The 24,251-nt window shown below is 28.3% G+C and overlaps 1 protein-coding gene across 1 annotated transcript in view; it reads left to right on the top strand.

The window, feature by feature from the left end:
- Nucleotides 1-22,079, top strand: part of LOC107447985 (protein NDRG3) — a 36,575-nt gene extending 14,496 nt beyond the window's left edge. Inside the window, exons 2-13 of the mRNA XM_016063049.3 lie at nt 7,551-7,654; nt 11,256-11,355; nt 12,514-12,634; nt 13,270-13,332; nt 13,517-13,577; nt 14,179-14,343; nt 15,141-15,244; nt 15,324-15,389; nt 15,515-15,614; nt 17,267-17,351; nt 17,896-17,946; nt 19,979-22,079. Coding sequence (XP_015918535.1) covers nt 7,565-7,654; nt 11,256-11,355; nt 12,514-12,634; nt 13,270-13,332; nt 13,517-13,577; nt 14,179-14,343; nt 15,141-15,244; nt 15,324-15,389; nt 15,515-15,614; nt 17,267-17,351; nt 17,896-17,946; nt 19,979-20,130 — 1,158 coding nt within the window. The 5' untranslated portion in view covers nt 7,551-7,564 and the 3' untranslated portion in view covers nt 20,131-22,079. The remainder of the gene's footprint in view (nt 1-7,550; nt 7,655-11,255; nt 11,356-12,513; nt 12,635-13,269; nt 13,333-13,516; nt 13,578-14,178; nt 14,344-15,140; nt 15,245-15,323; nt 15,390-15,514; nt 15,615-17,266; nt 17,352-17,895; nt 17,947-19,978) is intronic.
- The last annotated feature ends 2,172 nt before the right edge of the window (nt 22,080-24,251 follow it).

The raw sequence follows: 24,251 nt of genomic DNA, 5'->3' as shown, positions 1-24,251 counted from the left end.
ACTTAAATTTTAAAATACATTATTACCCCCCCCCTTTTTTTTTTCATATGTCTTTAATTTTTCTTTGTTTTATTCTTTATTTTGAACTTAATTAATCACATTAATCACATTTAAGCGTTTCTGTGCCTATGTTTAGTGGAACTTTTGAAAAAATATGCAGGAAAATGTTGAAACTATTGAAAAATCTGTATTAATAAAAGAATTATTCTTAGCTTTTGTTTTTTCATAAATTCTAGAACCGAATTTATCTAGTTAAATTGAAATATTTATTAAAAAGACATCAAAATAATTTTTATGCATCACTTGTAATAAATAGCTTTACTTTCCTTATTTCTGACAAATAAATTTTTTCGTTTGAATGATGGATGGGATATTCTTGCAACCAATTCCCTTTCAGAATCCCTAAATAAAACGCAGGACAGCCCAAATTTCCCTGCTTTGTCCTATTTTCATGGCTAGATATCTCTGATCCCAATCTCAACTTTTGGGAAACTATCAAGGCAAAATATGTAAAAATTCAATGCAAGCTGTGAAATAAAGTTAATCTAAAATAATAAAATGTCTATTTAGTTGAAATACCTCAATTACCTTGTACCTAAGAATTCTTCAAATATTACGATTTTCATTAACATTTCAGTTTAAACGTTTTCTAGTGTTTTTAAAACTGTTTTTTTTTTATATCTTTTTTTTATTCATATAAAATTCGCAAAAATGTTACTTAACGCTTTCTCCTATTAAACTTTAAGTTTGTAAAATATTTTTTAGCTCCTTTTTAGTTTATCCTTTTGCTTTGATGTAGGCGAAAAATAAATAATAATTCTTAGTCAGAAAAAACTACATTTTATCTCTGAAAAGGATGACTTATTTCGTATTATTTTTCTCAATTCTGTAACTAGTAGAAACATATAAAATGCATTTTTTTTAAATTTATACCAATGATTAAAAAATTAAAATTTGAACTTAAATTTGAATGATTCTATTTCACAATAAACCCGTACCAATTACAAGAGGTTTTTCTCCCTAAAATTGTCCCAGCTTAAGTATTAATCTTAGGACACTAGTTTGAAAAACACATTAACAACAAACCAGAAATAACATAAATGTTATTCGCATAAGAAAAAACTTTATAAAAATAACGCTTACAAAAAACCTATGTAAAGAAACGAAATTAATTGTCATTTATGTTATTAAGAAAAAATAGTTATAACCAGGGCTCGAAAAACCACCCGTCCCCCGTCCTCCTCGGCGGTCAAAAATTTCCCGCGGACAACGAGTTTCTCGAATCCGTTGTCCGCGGTTTGTCTCGAATCCGTTGTCAGCAGTTGAAAGGGACTTCTCAGCAATGAACTTACAAAAAAAAAAAAAAAAAAAAAAAAAAAAAAAAAAAAAAAAAAAAAAAAAAAAAAAAAAAACATTACGTACTGGTCTTAAGCAAGTAGCGTTATAAACACAAATATGAGCATCTACCTAAATGAAAAACCCCTTTCAGATTTCTGTGCAGAAACCTCTGTAAATCATTGACTTGATTGTGGAACTGGCAAACATCATTATTTGATTCATTTAAAAAACGCTGTATCCTCGGATAAATTTATATTCCAGATAACTTGACCTTTGTCATTTAAATTATTTCATAAAAAGAAATACTAGGTTACTATTAGTAACCTAGCATTTCTTTTATTACTGTATAATGTAATCCTAGTATTTGTAATCCTAGTAACTACTAATTCATTGCGCAATTTATATTAATGTTTGTAATAAATAAGAGAAATTATATTTTTATTTAAGAAGCGACGGGTTAGTTTCATAGGAGGACGGGTACATTGTTGGACAAGCCGTCCTCGGGGACGGGTAAAATGTCTGAGTTTTTTCGTGCCCTGGTTATATCATAAATCGTAATTTATTTAAGAAAAATAAAACAGAAATTATTCAGAGGAAATATAACTTATTGTAAAATAGCATCAGTGAATAGAAATTGTAAAGTGGAACAAATCAGATTAAGATTATTTGATTCCAAAAAAAAAAGAAAAAGGAAAGACACATTTTCTGGGAAAGACAATTTTCGAAAGCTGAACACATATTTTAAAACCCAAACATGTTAATATAATTATACATCTTTAGAAGTTGTAAGGTACGTAGCAATCGAAATATATTTTGACTAAATTTTTAATTTCTAAGTTATAATTTTGCCAATGTGAATGTGTAAAACTAAACACGCATGCACTATACATTATTGAATGTCTAAAATCATCATTTTAAATCCTTAGACTCAATTTTCTCGTAAACTTCTTTTTAAATTTAAAAAAAAGGGAAACTTACCATTTAATGAAAGGTACATTTTCATATTTCAATTATTCATCATTTCCAGATAAATGTTACAGTTACACATTCTATTATTCCCTTATAAGTACAATTTTTCTATCTCTGTTAAAAGAAAGATTAGTTTAACCATTTTTAGATTTTAAATAGCTTTATATCACATCGCTTAATCGATGAACTTATTTTAATCTATTTCATTTTGGAAATTTTAGCTTAAACTGGTTTAAAAATAATTTTATACCGCAACACATTTTATTTAAAAAAGGCTATTAAACAACTCTCAATTCCTTAAAAAAATCCTATGCTATCATCTTTCTCAGCCAAAAAGTCATTATAAATGTTTTTAAAAAAAATAGAATTATTATAAATTATAATTTGAATAAAATTATACTTACAAAAATCTTCAAAGTAATCTGAGTTTTAGTTGGAAACAGAAAGAAATAAAACTAATCTAGAGAAAATAAAAATTCTTATCAAATGTAAAAAGATCTTGAATTAGCTAAGTAAAACTCCCTTTTTCTAATTTCCATTAAATTTCCCTTTACATTTAAATCTGGAATTTTTAATATTTCATTCCATTTGAGAGGAAAAAGTTTTTCTAGCGCTTTATAGTGCAAATATCTTATCATTTGAGGTTGGTTCATTTTACGGATATTACTTTTTTTAAAAACTATTTTTCGAATTTCTTTTTTCTTAAGTTCAAGATTTTTTTAAAATAATTTGTTTTAATACAAGGGAAGAGACTAATAAAGAGAGTGAGACTATTTATAGTACAAAAATATAAAAATATATTTAGTATTTGGTTAGATTTTTCACACAAATAAAAAAAAATATTACTTTATGGTTAAAGCAGTTATGTATGCCCAAAATAGTTTATTTTATCAACTAAGTTACTTAATGTAGGTGGAAAAATAAAATTATTATTTCTAATCGCAGAGGTGGGAAATCATATCGTCTCTCAAAAACTTCATGCTTCATTAAACTTCTTTCTGACAATTATCCTGAAAGCGCAATTCATTAAACAAATTCATGAATGCGATATTATGATAGTGTGATTCAAAGTTTTGAAATTCCAGAACGCCTTTTGAAGATTTATTTATACACTCTTCAACTGTTTCCCAAATTGCGTGCATATTTTCGGGAGAATGGTTGTGAAGCGAGTACCGTGAAAATATTTTATCGTCCTTGATACATTTGTTGGGTGGTTAATGATTTCAGCCCACTCGTTTTATTTTGTGGATCACGTGATTTCGTAGTTGGAGCGTGTCGCACTATATGCTTCTATACCCTGGCAACTCCAATCGATCGAAACACTAGACATTTTTATTTAATAAAAAAATTGTGGCACAAAGGGTTTTGTAAAAAAAAAAATTACCTTTTTGTGTATGACTTAACATAAAATAGTTGATTTGGCTGGAATAACATTGATAAAAACTACAAATGGAAATTTTGCGTTACCATGTGATTCGCGAATTGTTTGGAAATTACTCTTTGGTTCCCTTTTGATTTCGTCTTTATCAGTAGAATAAGTGATTTATCGCATTCACATTTGACCCTTTAGTGTCAGACATCCTTTTAAAAGAGTGTAAAACTTCAAAAATCATTTGAGTTCAAAAAAATTTTTATCAAAAAAGAAAGAAAAGTGGTCTTACACGTTTTTAATTATAAGGATTTATTTTACAGAAATATATTTTTGCCAACCACAAAGCATTCATAATCTAAATATTCATATTTGAATCTGCAATAAAAAAACAATGTATATTAGAGGCTAAAGTTGTAAGTAACAGAAAGAAATATCTTATTGGTATAAGCAATCAATTTTTCATGAAGGTTTTTTCAAATATTGTCCACTTTTCGCTGCTGGTCATTAATGGGTTGAATCAGGCCTCGAAAATTATATTACTCGATGCGGTATTTAGATATTTAAATAATGGTATTGTAAAATGCCAATTAAGGGCCTTGGCAAAAATCGTCAAGATGCCGCATGACGCGAGAAAGAGGCGCCCAATAGGGAGAAGAAGAAAAGAAAATCGATTTTATTTGATAAAACAGAAATAGTCCTAATTTAATTATGTGAATTAGGTAAAAAAAAAAATAAAAAAAAGAAGAAAAAATTTCTAAATAAAGTTATCTTATTCTTTTTTCACTCCCCTAGTCATGCTTAATTTTATAGAAAACAGTTTACCCTTTATTTGCAGTTAAAAGTTTAGTCGCTGTAGACATGAAAATAATTAATGGAGAAGTATATCATAGTTGTAATATAGTATGTAGAATGGCATGCACTTGCTGTTAGTTATTAATTATTTTGATAATATGACTTTTCAGTTAATGAGAATGCTTTGTAATTACTCCATTCTTGCTTAGTTTTGCTTAATACTTCCTTTTTAATACAAGGCACGTCAGAAAAAAAACCCGGACCAAGTTATTGCATTTATGAAATAGAACTTAACTAATTTCTTTTTTAATTCGTGTGTTTATTTCTTTTTGTCCACCACTTAAATTTTAAAATACTTTAGAATATATCTTTTCTTTCCCAATTTTTCTTATTTTACTTTTAACGATGTCTAGCAAAAGATTTGCTATTTCAGAATTGTTTAAGCAAGAAAAACATCAGTGTGAATTCGTTCACTTGGTTTGTACGCAATCGGTATACTCTAAAGTTTTGACTCTCTAAAACAACCACTCATACATTCACTTATGAATGGGATAGATGAAAGGTAGAAGACTTGCGGACCGTTCCTGAAAATTTCAATAAGCGTTTTTGCCGAGCTGCAAGACGACTGCTTTGATACCAATTAAATTTATTTATCAGTAAAACTCAACTATTATTATTATTTGCTATATTTCTTTTTAGTTCTTAATTAATACTTTGAATGAAGTTGTATTAAAAATTGCTTGTCCAAATTTTTTTGGCATGGATAGTAACAAGACATGGATGTTGTTTCATTTTCTGTACTATCTGTCGTTACTGTGGGAGCAAACGTTGGCCCACCTAATATGGTGTCCCTGAAAGAGTGGGCAACAAGTCTGGCCTGTAAATGCCGGAATTAACGAAAAGTTAACACGGATGGGCATTAGATGGGCATAAATAAATAAAAATAAATAATGCTTTTAATGAAAGTGTTGGTGCAGGTTGGTGCGGTTGCTATATTTTTCAACAGGTAAATAATAAATACAATCATATTTTTTATTGATATGCGAACGAAAAAAAAAAATTTTAGTCATGTAAAAGTTTAATCTTAATAGACTAACATACCGTGATGAGCATGTAAGAGTTAGTGGATTTTACGAACCCTTCTCAATAATCGTGGAATTTAAGATCGAGCTCAAAACGAAATCGCTTGAAACACAATTTTTAATCGAGATTATTAGCATATTAACACTTTTTATCATAGAACTGTTGAATAAGTAAAAGAATATATATATATAACCCGTTTGATTGCCATAGGAAACAGAAGAAGTTGAAATGCATTTATTAAAAATACCTTCATATTCCTTTAGAAAAGCAAGCAGATTTTGATATTTTAACTTTTATCTTCCTCCGCAATGGTTCGTTAGTATTAAATGACGTTTTTGTACTTCCACGCTTAATATTAATTTGAAATTTCTAATTAGTACACTTATTAAACCTAACTAATCTTTCTATCTTTATATGTGCCTAATAAAACTAATATACTTACATATAAAGTCAAATATTTCTATAAATATCTAATTGCGTCAATAAATTGGTGAGTTAAAAGTATACAACAGAACCAATCCCGTTGCTACGCATTTGCAATGCAACATATGTAGGTAGCCTCAAGGTGCTACTACAAACGATAGTATTGAATTCTAATGAAAAGAGTCGACAGCTTCTTGCCGTGTTTATTTTTGATTCGATTTATAGATTTTCTTGTCAGCTTTTGTGTTTGGACTGTGTTAGTGGAACTTTTTTTTTATTAAAGCTTGCTTTTTGTGTGTTGTGTAAATAAATTGTAATGGCCTTTCTTTTTATCCACTGCTTTATACATGGAAAAATAATATGGAAAAAAATCTCAGCACCAAGGAAAAATTATTGTAGAGCAATAAAATTTCGGCAATGCGTTTGTCTGAGCAACATATTTGATTAAAGTTTCAAGATCACAGATTGAAATTAAGAGAAAAATCATTTCAAATGTGAAATACTGGTACATTAATAACCGGTGCAACCGCCAAAATTTTGAATGCAAATATGCAAACGTATGTCATTTTGTGGGATGGAGTTCCATGCCTGTTGGGGGATAATTAATGCTGGTTGTGAATGACGCTGAAGTTGTCATCCAATGATGGCCCATATGTGCTCGATTGGTGAAAGATCTGATGATCTAGCCAGGCAAGGCAACATGTCAACATACTGAAGAGCAAGACAGATTACAACAGCAATATGAGGGCGAGAGTTATCTTGTTGGAAAATGCGTCTTTTAATGCTGCTCATGAAATGTAACAAAACAGGCTGAATTATTAATTTTAAACAAGTTAGTGGGTTATATTGATTAATCTTTTCGAATTTATCACATTTACCAGTTATTATTGTTAATTACTCGTACAAATGAAGTTTGGTCAGTATAATAATTTTCAACGCATTTAACTTGAGATTTCCAATACTCATGTGTAATCTGTGTATGTGTCATGTGGATATTTTACGTCAGCACTGTAGTCGGAGCAAGCCGGGAACAGAATTCTAACTCTTGGATTTGAACATGCATCACCTCTTTGGGAGACGAATGCTCTATTCCCTGAGCTACAGCTACCCTGTTTATATGTTTGTTGAAATTTCACGTTACATTAGTCTAGCTAAATATTTTTTAAACTTAGATGTTATAATTGTTTGGAACTAATTATGAGTTCCTTGCAAATAGATGCTGCAAGTACGTAAAACTTGTGGCGGATTTTTGATGGAACTAACCCATAGTAGCGTTAAATGGTAAGGAAAACCACGACCCATGGTTAGCCCGACGGGAAGGAGATTTTAACCCATGATCCGCCTACTACTTAGGATTATTAGCACTGTGTTCAGTGCGAGCCGGAAGCATCGTATCAACCATCCAACACTGGGATTCAACAATGGTTTACCTAACTGGGTGACGAACGCTCTAACCCTTAGCCAAAGTGGTTTTTAACTTCATATTGAGATTTTGTTAAGTTTGTATTTAATGCTGTGTATTTAGTCCCAGCTTTAATATTTTTAAGTACAGTAACATTTGTTTTTATTGCAGCAATAACAAACAAAATGACTTCGGAGGATACAGAGCTCCGAAGTATAGACCTACAGTTTCCACTCATGAGAGGCATGTCCAGAAGTGATCCCAGTTGTACAGCGGTAAGTAAAATACAAAGTAATTGCCAATTTATTTATTTATTTATTTTTTGTTAATGGCTTTGAAAATACTTTCCTGTGGTATTATCTAAAGGGAGATTTTAATTTTTTGTTATTTAACTATATTTGATCCCTAAATTTTATGTATTTCTGCTGATGCATACATTTAATATATCAGCAATCAATTACTTAATATTGACCAAATTTGTAACCACAACTATAGCTAGCTTTTGAATTTTTTTTTCTCAGTTTACGTAAGGGGTATATTTTATTAACGAGATACGGAATAAAATAAACTTGATGTTAAGCATCAAACTGTATCTTGTTTCAGAATTTATAAACGACGCCAAAATAACCTTGTGATCATACAAATTGTAATGAAGATTGTCGATGAAATTTTTACTTTGGGCACAACTCAAAGCACAGGCATGTCAAGAAATGGACATCCCCTGAAATGCTCTTTTGAAAAGAATAAACATTGCGTAAAGCAAGCATTTAAAAAAAAATAGACTAAACTCAAAATGTGATTTGTCGAAGTTAAACAATGAACTCAAATTTTCAAAACCAACGTTACACTTAAAAAGATAAATAGGAAAATTCTCTTACTTTTTTTCAACAGAGTAAAAAAATTCAATAAACCGATTAAATAAAGTTTCTTTTGTTGAAGCGCCAAAGCGAATTTCGTCCAATCACAGAGTGTGTTCTGTTAACGTGACTTATTTATATTTTAGGGTTGATAAGTGCCTTCCCGGCATACGTTTCCCTGATACTTTTTTTAAATGTTTTTTGGTTAAGCGGTTACGGTTGACCGGAGTTTGGATCGTTTAAATAGCATTACCAGTATTGTGCCAATGAAAGGTCGGTGCAATAGTCTTCGCCTTGAAAAAAAAGAAGAAAAAAAAACACAATGAATAATAAATATTTACTAGTTAATTTTTTTAAATTTCCAATAATCATAACAATAATTTAAAATACGGACTCAAATGCTATGTCTGTTTTACTTAAACGTGCATTTTGAGCCGGGTTTATTTTTTAAAACTCGCATTTCAAGTAGAGCACATTATCTGAAACACTCAATTTGAATTTCCTACTTAAAATTTTACCAGCTATCTTTGTTCTAAAATATTTCTTATATTTTTTTTAATGTTAATATTCGTTTTCCTTCACTGGTGCAAAACTTCCAAAGTTTAAGCTAATAAATAAAACCTCAGATAAAATGATGGGATGGCTTTGCCTACAATTCTACAAAGCATACTCACTATCTTAAAAAAAATCTTAGGGCTTAGCAGAAGAATACGTTAAGAGTGCATGTAGGAAAAATCGGTTTCAGAATGAAATAATAGAAGGAAGAAAAAAAAGATGTATTTGTAAACACCAAGAAGAAGTTTGCAAAACATCTGTCTTCTTAAGGCTGTCTCATTTGAAGACTTGACAGAATAAATTAATTTTTTGTGATTACAGACGTCCATTAGGTACGTGTTCCTAAAGCAGGAAATTAGATTGTTTGCAAAGTTTAATGGACAAGTTTTTCCACTACTAAGCAGGCTGTTGCGGTAAACTTAGTTGAATGAAACTCACAAGGATATCGTCAAAAAAAATGAGAAATTAAAATTGCATTTTTTTTATTTATTTATTCATTTATTTATTATTTTTTTCCCTTCTAATTATATATATATATATATANTCCCGTAATGGTTGGGTTTTGAATTCACGGTTGTTCATGTATAGAAATTTCTCGGAAAAAATTATTAAATAACAATTTATTTAATTGTTATTTTACCATATTCAAACAAAACAGTCAAATAATCATAAATAAGATGGTATTCAAACTGTTAACTGTGAGAAAAACCGTTTATTAACTGCTTTCACCTAATACGGTTACACAACCAAAACTTTATCTCACCAAGTAAGCCCTTCTAATGTAGCCACTCAGTTCCTTGCAATTGCGTACATATTATAGCCGATAGGTCTAATCTGTCAGTCTCATGACCGACGGAAAGGAAGATCTTGTACCAGCGCTGATACCACAACATTTCTTTCGACACTTGAATACTTGCCAGTGTCCTGCACTACCCAATTTGTGACCCTGGACTATTAGATACGATACTCTCATTCACGCATGAATGGCAGCACCATAAAACTGCTAAACTATCGCCAATTTCTAGGTAAATTTCTTTTTTATACTTTTGAAACATTGCTGGTTGTAAATGGTTTAAAAACCATCAAGATTTGTATTCATGGTTTTTTTAACCGTACTAGTTGTGAATGGTTTCAAATCCGAAAAGGTGAAAAAGTCTTTTCCGTAAACTTCACGGTTGACTGGATGGATAGACTACTGCAGGTTATTTTAACATAATTTTAGAATGAAAATTTCAACAGTGTGACTTTTTCCCTTTCCGGGTGTCCCCAAAATGATCTACAATTTTAAAAACTAAGGAAAACAGAAGCAAATAGAAATAAACGGTTTAATTCATACTGCTTAGAAAACTAGATTTTTTGAAAAACAAATTCTCATTTCAATAGACGGCATTAGAAAACTATAAAAAACGCTTTCAGCTGTATGTCAGACTATTCCTATTGAAATATTTGCAGTGGCATTAATTTTCTGCAAGCATGGAACGATGCTGTTGCTATTCGAATGCATTAATTATCGTTTTGTTTTAGTAAACGCGACATCTATGGAGACAAAATTTTCAAAACTGTTCAGAACATCATCAGGTTTAAATAGATCGCAGCAAGTCGAATATTTCTATCCCTTCCCATTTTTCTTTAAATTATTTTTCAGTCGATGGGTTATTTTTGAGTAACACTGTGAGTGTAGGTGTGAAAGAATCAAAAGTTTTCTTGTTAACCATTGACAACCCATAAAAACAACAAGCAAATAATTATAAAATGGTAGCAAATTCACACACAGTGATTAAGGGTAGCTCGTTTTTTTAGTTTTATCAAAAAGTAATTGAACATAATTTTTGCTATATTTTAAATTTTTTAAAATAGAGTTTTTTCTGTATATGCACAAAAATTTTCCCCGTCACTTTATTATTTTCTTTAAATGCATTCAAAAATTTCGGAATGTTTTTCTCACTTTTTAATGTAAGTAAATTATCTGAGGTTAAACATCAAATAATTTAGTTACTTCAAGGGTAAGTAAGGATACTTCTGGTATTTACAAAAAAAACTAATATATGATTATAAAACTATTTTTAAATAATGTGACTTAAATAATTAAAAACATAAATAGATTTTATTTTAAATTTTACAAATATAATTATTTAGGGTACCTTTTAAAAGTTTCCTTATCTAAAGCCTTCTTTCTATTTTATCTAATCTTATTGTAAAATTGCTTTGATGTGTTACTTTGTTTGTTCGAAAAGCACACAAAAGGAAACGAAGAAAATTTAATAAATAAATAAGAGATTAATTCAGAAATTGAAATAGGAAATGGCTAGTTTCAATGGAAATCGTTTAGAATGGTGAAAGAATATGCATATGACAAAAACTAATCTTGAATAATTGTGAAGCGAAGTAATTATTTACCAAGCATTTCATATTGCAGAACATTTTATCTCTTTTTTTTGTACATTTCGCTACTGTTTTATTATAGGAAGAACGAATAATGACAGACACAGGTACAATGGTTGTAGCCGTCCATGGTGATAAGAACAAACCAGCTATATTCACATACCACGACATTGGCCTGAATCGTAAGTCTTTTCACTATATTTAGTTAATATGTATAGCATATCTTACATCTTATAAAACATTTGATGGTTCTTTTAAGTACACAATGGTAAGCAGGTAATATGGTAATAATATAATGGTGAGAATATAATGGTAAGCAAATACCAGTGCTCACCGTTTTTTTGTGATCACATCGGTACGTGGTTGATTCTAACATACGGCTGATTCCATTATCCGTTATGTCTACATCACATTAGAAATGAGATAGTCCTCAGTTTTTCATGGCATTTAAAATATGAATATATCGCAGGATATATTAAAGTGAACTTACAAAAATTTAAGAAGTTTAACTGTAAAGTATAAATCTAATTTGAAGGTATGTTAATTTGAACTTAATGCTAATAAGGTTAGAGATACACGAATTTATGTAGTACTAACTAAATACTTATTTAGAGATACACCAATATCTGGTAAACAAAAGTCTAATAGCCAAAAAATTGAAACGTTATCATACACAAATGATTCTGTTCCTGGAAATTTGAGGACAATAAGCTACTGATTTCTTTAACCAGTGATTGTACAAACCGGACGGCACTATATACAAACATTTTTAGAAATAAATACGTAAAAAATTGTCAAAATTTTTTTTTAACAAGCACTTTTTGTTACGAATAGATGCTAAGAGAACTGTTTTTAGATTTCACCCGCCTGTTGGCTCGGTTTAGATTATTTTGCTATGTTCTTAAGAAAGTACCTTAAGCTTTTCAGAGTTCAATAAATTTTTTTTGTCTTTTCTCAATAACTGTTATATATTATAACTATACTAAATAATATATTATACATAATTATAAAATAATTTATAACATAAGTAAAATAATATTTAATATAAATATAAGTAATATATTATACAAAATATATTACATGAATATATATTATATCTACTATATAGAACTCTTATAATGTGATATCTTATTCAATTTTAAACATCTCTAATGAAGAAGGACACCTTGCATAAATTAACTTACGAATTAAAATTTATTTTAATAGTCTGTTACTATGAGCCCTAATATTTTACGGTACGAAATAAACGTAAAACAAGTTAGTTAGATTATTTATTATTTTTTTCTTCGATTAGATTAAACTCTTTCTTGTTAAATATTTTAACTTTTTTCTTCTTGCAGATGTAACTAACTTCCTCGCATTTTTTAATCACCTGGACACAAAAGTTCTGATGCAGAGCTTCTGTGTCTATCACATTAATGCTCCAGGACAGGAAGAAGATTCAGCAACGCTGCCACAAGGGTAAATAATTTTTTTTTAAATGTTAGCAGGAGAAAGAATTTTACTGCAATGATTTCCCATTTAAATTTCTAAAAAAAAATATGAATTGGTTCATACGCTGAGTTTCTTCTCAAAATTATATTCGGCAAAGCATGTCGAGGGAATTAGCATACGTTGTTTTTTATCTGACCCTAAGAAAATATTATGCTTCAACAGTTTTTGAACGAAAATTTTTTAATTATTTTTCAATCTTTTAATGAAGATTTCTATTAGGTCGGAATCAGCTCGATCCGTTTTTATCACTTGCTACCTTATGATTGAATACGATGAAAAACAGTTCTTTATACGATAGATAATGAAATAATTTAGCCAATATCTAAAAGAAAAATATTTACTCAATTTTTCTCTTTTTACCTTTTTCCTCTAAAATGTTTTCAAAGCATGGTGGCTTTGTCAGTGTGAATTTTTTAAAACGTGAGGCATGTCAACTTGCAACTTCAAAAACAAATACGTGCCTTTCCGTTCCTTTATCAGAGAGTACGGATATCATTTCTGAGGACATTTTCTAAAACAAATTCAGGTCAAAATTTAGCTTAAAATAAAATAATCAAAACTCCATGCTCATATCTGATCTTTTTATTAATTTTTTTTTTTAGATTCACATATCCAACATTGGACACATTAGCTGAAATGATACTCGCAGTTCTGGAACATTACGGGTATAGTATATAGTTCATATTATAAGTATGTAGTATAAGTAAGTATGTATGTGTATTGCATTAAAACATTGAATTTTAAAAATGGTAGTTCAATAGTTAGTTTAAACATATATAACCATTTTTTTGTTATCATTTCCCTTTTACTGTATATATTGCATTGATTATTTTTTTTACTTTTTTATAGCTTAAAACATTTTATTGGTTTTGGTGTTGGAGCTGGTGCAAACATTTTAAGTCGCTTTGCAGTAAGTATGACAATATATTTCATGTTTTCTTTTTTTATAATAATAGGACAACTGGTAGATATTTTCGTAAAACAAAGAATTACTCTAAATTTTATACAGTAGAACATTAATAATGCTTTTGGATGAAATAAGGGACAAAATTATCTCAGCAGCAAATGTCATCTTTCGAGAAATTTGAACATAACTAGAAATTAGAGTTTTTCTTCATATGTTTCATAACCTGAAAAGACTCCATTAAGATCAGTTTAAAAGTATTCTTTATAGATTATTTTGGCTTATCTGATCGCTACATTCCAAAAACACATTTTTAAATTTGAACGATTCGAAAATCTTAAAATTCAATTAATTGACACTGGATTGAAACAAAATGTGTAGTTATTCGAGGTTTTTGCTTTAAATACCTATCTCATTTTTATACGGACAAAATCTATCCTATTATCATACCATAAGAGTGGTAGAAAATAAAAGAATATGAACTGTAGTAATTTGCCAAATAATTAAATAAAAAATTTATTCTTTGAACACCTGTTGCGATTGTCATATTGCTCTAAAAGCTATTGATTTAAAATAACAATTTCTTAAGATCTGTGATTTTTTACAGCTGATGTATCCACAATTTGTGGATGGTCTTTTCCTTGTAAACTGCGCATCAACCGCAGCAGGGTGGACAGAGTGGGGATATCAGAAACTCAATACCATGTACCTTAGGAATTCAGGGATGACCGCTTCAACAGAAGAATATTTAATGTGGCATCACTTTGGAAAGGTAAACTAACCTAAAAGACATGTTGTTTTCGATAAAAAATAGTTTTCATCTCTTCACCAGATAAAAGCGCTTTTTTTTTCGCTTTGGATCACTTCATGAAAAATGGGATTTAAATATCCCTTCACTTAACGTTTCTAGAAATTTGCATCTATGTTTATAATGCATATCAGCAAATTTTCAGATCAGTAGACTGATCAGTGCCTAATTGGATAAAAATGTTTAAAGTTCGCTGATTTTCAAATTTTGAGTGTAATAGATTGGAAAATTTTGTGTTGGTACTTGATAGACAAATATATGTATAAAACTGTATTGTAAAAATCTACATGCTTTAATTAAAAAGTTTAAAATTTTTACTATACAATATCACTTATCTACAATTATTTACATCAAATCATTAATTTTCTTCAAAAATATGCGAGTGAGAACTTGAGCCAATGTTTTCCAATTTGGAATGTTTAAGTGAAAACCATCGACTCACTTGACATCGTTAAATTTTTCTCTATTTTGAAAAAATTATTCTTAACCTTTACAAACTAATTTTCCTCTAAGGAAGTTAAAAAATGAAACTCTCGTTCCTTTTTTTTATATATATTTAAAAACATTATTCTTAAAAGTTTTTTTCCTCATTGTTTTAAGTTTTTAGATTTTAAAGTGTTAAATTTTTGAATATCTTTCCTCTTTATTTTGCAGTATACATATTTAAAAAAATATTCTTAAAAATATTTTATTCAATTTTTTAACTTTTTTTAAATTTTAAAGTGTTAAATTTTAAAATATCTTCCTTTTGTATTTTGCAGACAGTGCCAACTCGCAGCTATGACTTAATTCAGTTATTTAGGCATTATTTCAAGAAATCTGTAAATCCATATAACCTGTCTCTTTTTATAGATTCTTTTATTCGGTAAGCATTAAAATTTTTTAACTGTTTCGAATTAAAACTTCACATATAATTATTTATTTAAATTTATTTTTCTTCACAGACGAACTGATTTACAAATAGTTCGGGAAACAGATCCTGCGAAAAAAAGATGTGTAAGGAATTTCAGGCAAGTTAGTTTTACCAGAATATTTAAATACATAATATTTTCTTTTGTTGTAACTACTCTAAAGTAAATAACTGATAAATAGGAAGTTAAATATTCACCCAAGTAAGCAAAAAAACATTTTGCAGATGCCACGTCCTATTGATGTCCGGTGCCTTCTCTCCCCATGTTGAAGATACAGTTACCATGAATGGTCGATTGGATCCATCTAATTCAACATGGATGAAAGTAAGTTAACTAATAGAACCATATCAAACAACATCTCTGACCATGTGAAGAAAAGTTTCAATTAAAAATCTTAACAAATTTTATGTGCCTTACGTCACTCTCGTATATTTTGTATTTATCTTTCTGCGTATGTATTTAAATTCCGTAGTACAAGGGAATAATTGCAAGTGACGTAGTGTGGGTATCTGGATTCTGATTGGTTGCTGAAACGTGGCATTTGCTTACGTTAGCAACTGCTCTTTTCATTCTATTTCAAGCAAGTCAAGCCCGTGAAGTATCGATTCTCTTAAGTGACACATTCTATATTCTTACGCAGAGATTCTTTCACAAGGATTTAAATTCTCTCACTATGCTTCTTACTTAATTCAAAGACAGGCATGAAACCATGTTGAGCATAAACAAACTAATAATACATCAAAGTTGCCAGGCACACAAAACAAAAGTACATCACCGTTACAATGAACATATGAACAAATAATAAAAAGTAAAAGATAAAAACCAGTAAAAGATATAGACGAGAAAGAATTATGTTCACATTCGATGTGAGATACAGCGCTGTATTTAATTAATTTTACGTTAATTAGCATTCTAACTTATATGGAGAAACTTATTTCCACTCAAACCGCCATTTCGCTTATAAACGATAAACTGGAGCTGACAACATAGGTCACTCGCGTGGGTATTTGTGATCTTCTTCTTGGAGTGCAAATACCCAATTCCTAAAGAAAGAAGAATAATTTTTTTGAGGAAAATACTTCGTCTTTGAGATATTTTGTATTGTCCAAGTCTTATTTGTCAGTTTTAGTGTTAGCGTTATAAGGTGACATTCTAAGATGTGAATATACATCCTGCTTGGTTATTAATATTAAAGTTTTAATGAAGATTTAAGAATAGTATTTGAATGATGTACTGCCTATAACAAAAATTAATCACTCTCTTCCACATAATATAGTTTATTTGCACTATAAAAAATTCTGGGTGAAGTATAAAGTACTGGTATAAAGTATTGGCATCATCTTTAAAATAATCATCTTTAAAATAAATCATCTTTAAAATAAATTTCACTGTAAACTCCATTTTTACCGCAAAATATTATACCGTAATTTTTACAATAATATTTATTTTAATAGAATGACTCTATGATTTTACTGTAATTATTAATAAAATTACGATAGTTCCGATTATTTTTCTCCATTATATGTTATATGTTCCCGAAAAAATGGTTTTTACGATAAAATGTACCGGCACAATGTGTAACGGTACTTTTAACAGTAATTTTAACCGAAATTTTTTCATAATGTATAATTCATTAGAAACAAGTCAAAAAATATTTTATATTTATTTAGAAACAGCCATATCTCTTTGAATGTTTATATCCTTTTATATTTTTGAACAATTTCATTTATAATTTGTTGACGTTTATGCGCTCAAGATTATTAAAAATTTGGTAAGCGATCGAATGCAGTCATCCAAATTTTCTTTACGATTACAAAAAGTACAATATAGAAAGTAAAGTTCATAAAGTAAGACGAAAAAATAATTTTAAGATAATGCAAAACTGAATTTAATGTGCATTTTCAAATTTAAGATTTTAATATACTAATGCCTTCAGAATGTAAAAACTCATTATATAATACATTTGTATATTTTAGTTATCAGACTGTGGTATGCCACTAGAAGAGCGGCCAAATAAAGTCCGTGAAGCTTTATATCTGTTCTTACAAGGATTAGGATATGGTAATTATTTTTAAAACATTTTGAAATTCATCAGAAGACAGCTTTGTTTTAAAAAAATTCTAAATAAGTACTCCCAAAATAAAACTTTTATAAATACTTGAATTTACTAAATTTTAAATTCCTTTTATCATTGTTTCTTTTAACTCTGTAAATGAAATTTATTGAAGTTTGATTCATTTTTAAGAAAACTACTTTTCGTTTGGAAAAAACCATAAATTGCAGGATTTTTACCTTCTTGTGTTCTGCATGGACATGAACACGTTTACATTTATAAGTCATAAAGTGCTTAAATTATAATTTTTTTTAAATATTTATTTTTAAATTTTTACATTTTGATTAACCTTAATCCGTTTAGGCAAATTTGACCCTCACAAAATATAAGATGAGATCAGCTTATTTAAAATAAATATGCTGTTTTAAAATATAAACAATTAATGTTCAGTTAACTATTTATTCCATATTTTGATTAAAATTTAAAATTGATGCAATTGATCTTTTCGTAAATTGAACATACATTTTAAAATAATCTTATATTTCTGTATAGCTGTAAATCAATATCGAAGACGATCATCTGCTGCATCTACGAGCAATGATGGTAAGATTACTAACTCATTTCGACCTAAAGAATAGCATAAAATAGTAGTTTTTCAAGGTTACATTATAGACGTATAATTTTTATTAGAATGTATTTCATTAAGAACCATAATAAATAGGTCCCTTAGGGTACCACAATAAATGGTAAAAAAAATGAATGATTCATTCTTATAATTATTTCTTTGGTGAGTAAAATACATTTCTGCCCTTAAAAATACTAGACTAATTATTTGAAATTTCACATGCCAATATGAAAAACAAACGAAAGAAAAACTATAATCCTCTGGGTTAGCATTTTTACAATTGGACATCAATTTTTGTTACATTTGAGGGGCAATATGAAGAGAAGTCACTTTTTTTAATTGACAGAGTCACAATAAATTGTTCCTTTATATTGCTTCCAGATAAATATTTTACAAGCTTCCGGAATTTTTCTTGGGTATCAAAACACAACTTAAAAGAAAATCTTTTTATATACGTGGAAGTAATAGCAGCTCTATTAACCAAAATCCCTCTTAAAAACAGTTTAAAAATGTGCCGTGTCATTGTATTCTTACGAAAGTCCTCCTTGATCCCTTACAGGATTAAAACGTATGAAAATTTTCTTATTTCGACGTACAAGTATTTAGAAATACGTGTTTTTAAATTTAAATTTTGTATTAGGACTTCGTTTGGTATTTTCCCCTTCCTTTTACCGAGATTTTAAAAAAAAATCCTAGAAGTGTTAACAAATTAACTGCATGTAATAACTTTATGAGTTACTAAGGGATAAGTTTTAATCAATTAATTACTCGATGAAATTTAAAACATTCTCCCTGAAATCCATATATGATAATGTTCTTACGAAATCGAATCCTCCACCCACAAAATTTAATCTAAAAACATTTATATTGTGCATAAATAATGTAGTTACGATGTTTTTATAGAACCTAAACATCTTTAATGGTCTATTTTTCCCTCCGCTTTGCTTTAAAAAAAATTATTTATGATCAGATTTCAGTAAAATATTCATTATTGTTCTTAAATGCTTAATAGTGTTTTAGAACTTATTTTTATTTGAAAGATGTAATTATAAAATAATTATAAAATACAATCATTGAACGAAACAATTGAGCTGAAAGAACCAACACTGAAGTCCTTAAACTGCGATGCGTCTCCAGAACAGTAATTCCATCTCTGTTTATAAAAATCCAATAACTGATTATTTTCATTATAAGTTATATACAGGATTATTTGGAAATCAGAAATATTCAAAAATACTATGTGATGATTTATTTTGAAGTCGGAATTCATAATACATTGGTATGAAATATTATCTGAAGTTTCGCTGTTTTCCCAAAGCACAAACTGTCTTAACAAAGATGATAAAATAAAAAATAAATAAATAATAGGATAATAAAAAATAAATAAATAAATAAGAATTTTCGGTTATGATAGAAGTTTGGATGGAAAATAAAGTACAAGATACGATTTAAGTTAAGGCATTTTTTTCCATTTTTCAGTACATTGAAAACATAGTTTTTAAAATTTTGATTTCCTTATTTATTTTCGATTTATTCCCTAGATCTTTACATAAAAAAAAGTGGTCGAACTTTCCATTGGCGGTAAATTCTGTTTGCAATGTTTAGAAATAATTTTTAACTTCCATTATCATCAGAAGCAGAGCTCCAGTTAAAATTTAGTTAGACTTGTTAACTTGTCGGAAAGTAGTCGAAATTTAGCAAGACGAAAAATTCTATTTAACTGTAACTTGGTGATAAATTCTACTTGTAGAAGTAAAGAAATGATTAGAAAATTTATCATCATTAGCATGGTGCTCCAGTCGAGATTTGAGAGCTCTAGTTTCTCAGAAATGTTGGAAATTTCGATTGCAAAATTTTACCCTCACGAATACGAAAGCGAGTTAGTAAAACTTTTGCAAAAATTAACATTCTCTCTCTGTAGTTAGAAAAGGATTTTATTATTGTTATTATTATTCGAAATTTTTTCTTAAGTAGTTTAAACACAGTTTTTGCAATCTTCTTTTATTACAGCATTCAAAGTACTTCAAGCTTACAGAAATTCGATTGCTTACGACAACCAAGCAAATCTACTGCCATCAACCCCAGCAAGCATTACAACGACAACTTACAAGCAAGAGGTACACATTGTTGAAAATCCCATCGATCAACACACGGGACCTTAGACAAAAGTCTCACAAAGAGTCTTGGCTTTGATTTCTGTTTTATATTTCTCGCGCCCTAGTATTTAGAAGTCGAAATTGCTAGATGGTTGGAATAAATATTTACAGCAAACACATACACACGACGAATGTACACATTAATCCAAGAAGGAACTTTAAAACCTTAACAAACGAATAACGAGTGCCTAGAGAATGAGTTATCTATCCAACCGATTATAGTTGCATCGATGATCCATAGGTTTAGACACAATGTCTAAGTTTTATGCAATACCAGAACTTAAGCAATGAATCTATATTTTGCTACACAAACAATACATATGTATTAAAGCTCATGTTTTGAATGAAATCCTTTATTTGTTTTGCACGTCAGAACTTATTGTTGAAGTTTTTTGTTTCACTGTGTAAAGAAAGTGTAAAGTTAAATAGTTTTAAATGTCTGATAGGTCTTTAACAAATTGGGCTCATAAGTTTTCGATTTAATATCCGGCTTCTGTCTTCCTTTAGAAATAAACAAACTTTGTTTCGTAACTCCTAACTTCCATGTACATTACTAATTAATAAGTAATAAAATTTTTAACAAAAAATTTGTCGAATAATCTGAATGGTTTCCTGAAAGAAAGGTTTCTGTTACAAATTATTCAAAATATTGCCGCGGTAACAAGTCTATGTAGAATTATTGGTGTTATTTTAAATGTCTTTTCTTTCTCTTACTGCCTTTTGAAATCCATTAGTTCTCATACAGCAAAATAAAGTATTGTTATTTTCAAATTCCCCAAAACATGGTTTTTATGTTTTTGCAAAGATGTTTTTGAAATGGAAAGATAAAGTTATAGTAACAACAGAAGTTATTATTTTCTGTATGTTCTTAAAAACATAGTAATGTTGGAAAATTTGAAATGTTGTCATTAAAATATTTCATTTTGATTGTAAATATTATTTTTATGAAATCTGTTAACAACGTAAAAATAATTTTTAAAAAAAAAAACGAATCTATTATAAATAATGGGAATATGAAAATTAAGACATTGATAATTTCGTTTTCGTGTCTCTTATGGTGTTGAGAATAACGCCATCAAATGCAGGTAAATGAGTGAAAGTAGCACAAGGAGTCATCCTACGTTTGATATATTTTCAATAATTGGAAAATCAAGAGTGTAAATGTGATGTTGCAATGTACTTTTTTTTAATCGTAGTCCTTTGATTAATTTAATCTCTAATAAATAGATGGCAGCACAATATTTACTACATAATACCACTCAAAAGAAATTTTTGAGCGACTTTTCGGAAATGTAAGTGAAACATTTTAATGGAGGTAGTAAATAAACTGATAATTTTTGGGAGTAAATAAAAATATGTTTGCCAGATTTTGAATCGTTATTCTTCATTGCAAATATATTAAATTTAATATGTTCGTTTAGGTTCTATTATAATTTCTGCAGTATAGTTTATTAATTTTTTTAAATGGACGAGGTGCGTATATATTTTCTGCTTTAAGGGTTAGGTTTAACAAAATTATCATTCGTTTATCTTTCATTAAATATTATGGTGGAAGAAGAGCCTGCAGTTATACACCAAATGCTCAGAAAATTTCTAATCTATATATGTTCTTCGTTCCAGGAAAAATTTAGATTTGTAACATCCATCTTTCAGGAAACCATTGATGCAATGATGTTCATTTTTAAAAATAAATGAGAAAATAATATTTATTTACAATATTTACTAAGCGGTGCTATATAGAGTATATTCGTCTAAAAAAAACAACAAATGCAATTGATAACCATGCAAAGTTTCAGATTACATATTATATTTTGTTATAATTATAAGTTACGTTGGGTGCAATTATTTTGTTGCACATTTAAAGATATATTTTTAAATATTCATGTGTATAAAGCTGAATATATTCCATAATATTTGCTCTGCTACTATTAAAAATGTGTTTATTTGAAACATCATGTTGTTTCCTAATTTTTGTTCTGTAAGCTTTCAAAGTCTTTCAATTTTACCTTTAAAGCGTAACGTACGATGTGCCTTTTAATGATATTTTTGAGTATTTACTGTGACTGTCATACTGAATATTGCTCATTCTTTGCACATTGTTTACCTTCTAAGTTATGAATATCGATTATTTGCACTTTCACTAGTTAATCCATATGCAATACACAAATTAAAAACTCGTTACAAACTAATGCTAAACGAACTTTTTAAAAGTCGATTTAATTACAATATAATTCAAGATATTGTTTTATTCCTTTGATTTGAATTACAAGCCTGAAAAATTCGTTATAAAATATTGATAAAAGAACTTCTTAAACGTAGAGTTAAAAAGCGAAGCATTGCTAAATAATTTAAAATTTTTATTTCTAACTTGAGTTACAAGACTTGCCTTAAATATAGCAAAATGATCTTATTAAATGTAAAGTGTGAATGAGAAGCATTACATCACAATCTAAAAAAAATATTTTGTTATTTTTATTTGAGTTATAAAATTGAATTAATGATAACTTAAGGAGTGTAATCTTTAGGATAAGAGTATAAAATCCTTAAAATACAAAATATTAATAAACGTCCAAGTAAATTTGGGTGTTCAGTTTGTTAGATATTTTATCGATAATTGACATAATTCTTTAATTCTTTGAATCTCTAGTTTTTTCTTGAACTTTATTAGAGTCATAATTTTAGTTCTATTATTTTGTTTTAACATGTTTTAAAAGTGTGACTCATTTGTGAAGATTGAAAGAGTATTTCTGTTAACAAGTTAATTCTCTTTTAAATAAATATGAAAAGAATTTAAAAATATAATGAAGCAAGAATGTTTAATCCGTAAAATGTATAAAACAGTTTTTTAATCATATTAGAAAGCTGCATATTAAAAATCTCACAGCAGATACTTTAAATTTTCTTGCATCGTAACATTTGAAATAGATTTAAAATTTCACATTAAGTAAAATATTCTAACATTGCAGTTTGAGAAAATAAACAGCGAAACAACTACAATTTAAAATTTTGAAGTTCTAAATATAATAATTGCTTTATAAGTTTTCTTGATTCAATTATAAAATTAAAAGAAAAATTCTTTTGTCGAAAGTTTCCAAAAAAGTCCATTCTTGGTACAATTTAAATTATACCATAAGCAAAAAGAATAGCTTTTCTTTCATTAAAAATTTTTTCATTACGTAAAAAAGATTTGTTTTTGTCAAAAATTATTTAAGTTACTAATACACGTAAACAATGAATGCTCAAGTAAAGGAACTATTTTAAAGTAAGTCTTTAAAAGTATGCGGTCGTCATATAATGTATCAAATAATAATAGTGCTCAGTACTTTTAAGTAACCGGGATAAAAAGAAAATTTAAAATATCATTAACGCTATTTCAAGAAACAATATTCTTTAAAAATTGAAAAAATACAAGTTATTATGCAAATATAATATCGATAAGCTCAATTCAAATAAATCTCACTAATTTTTTTTAAAATTAGTACAGAGAAGAGAGAGTTTTGTGCTAAGTTCTGGTAATTGCTATAAAGTATACCTGTGCTTTCAAAAGTTTTATAAGATTAACATTGAAGTGATGCAATATTAGTATGTATATATATACAATACATAGAAGATTTGTAGTTGCGTAAGCTATGTAGAAAATTAGTATTAATTAAAAAGCTCCAGCAATATGAGCTTAGCCTTTTATGTTTTATAACTGCGAATGAATTCAATAATCCTGTTCACAAGGCTAATAAGTTACAATTAGCATGCTTAAAAACATTATATTCAAATGACAGTTTGGCATAATTTAGAATTTATTAAATAAATTTTTTTCGCTTAAAAAATATTGTAAGTAACAATTTATCATAATGCAGTTAAAATAAAAATAAATTAATATTTTATTAAATAAATTTTAAATGGTAAATATTTTTTTTATAATTCAGTTTATGATCTAACACACAGTCTGTAAAAATATTAATATTTGTACTATATCGAAATATAAATATTATATAAAACTTAGAATTATGTATCATATATATATTCACTAATGTAATTAATATGTTAGTAAATTGAAGTACCTGAACATGCTAACAGATAGATTACAATTTCTTAAATAACCTCCAAGTTTATTAGGAATACTAAAACAT

Source organism: Parasteatoda tepidariorum, chromosome 1 (genome assembly GCF_043381705.1).
Source record: "Parasteatoda tepidariorum isolate YZ-2023 chromosome 1, CAS_Ptep_4.0, whole genome shotgun sequence".
Taxonomy (NCBI): domain Eukaryota; kingdom Metazoa; phylum Arthropoda; class Arachnida; order Araneae; family Theridiidae; genus Parasteatoda; species Parasteatoda tepidariorum.
Note: the sequence above shows the minus strand (reverse complement) of the source record. Positions and strands in the feature narration are given on the sequence as shown.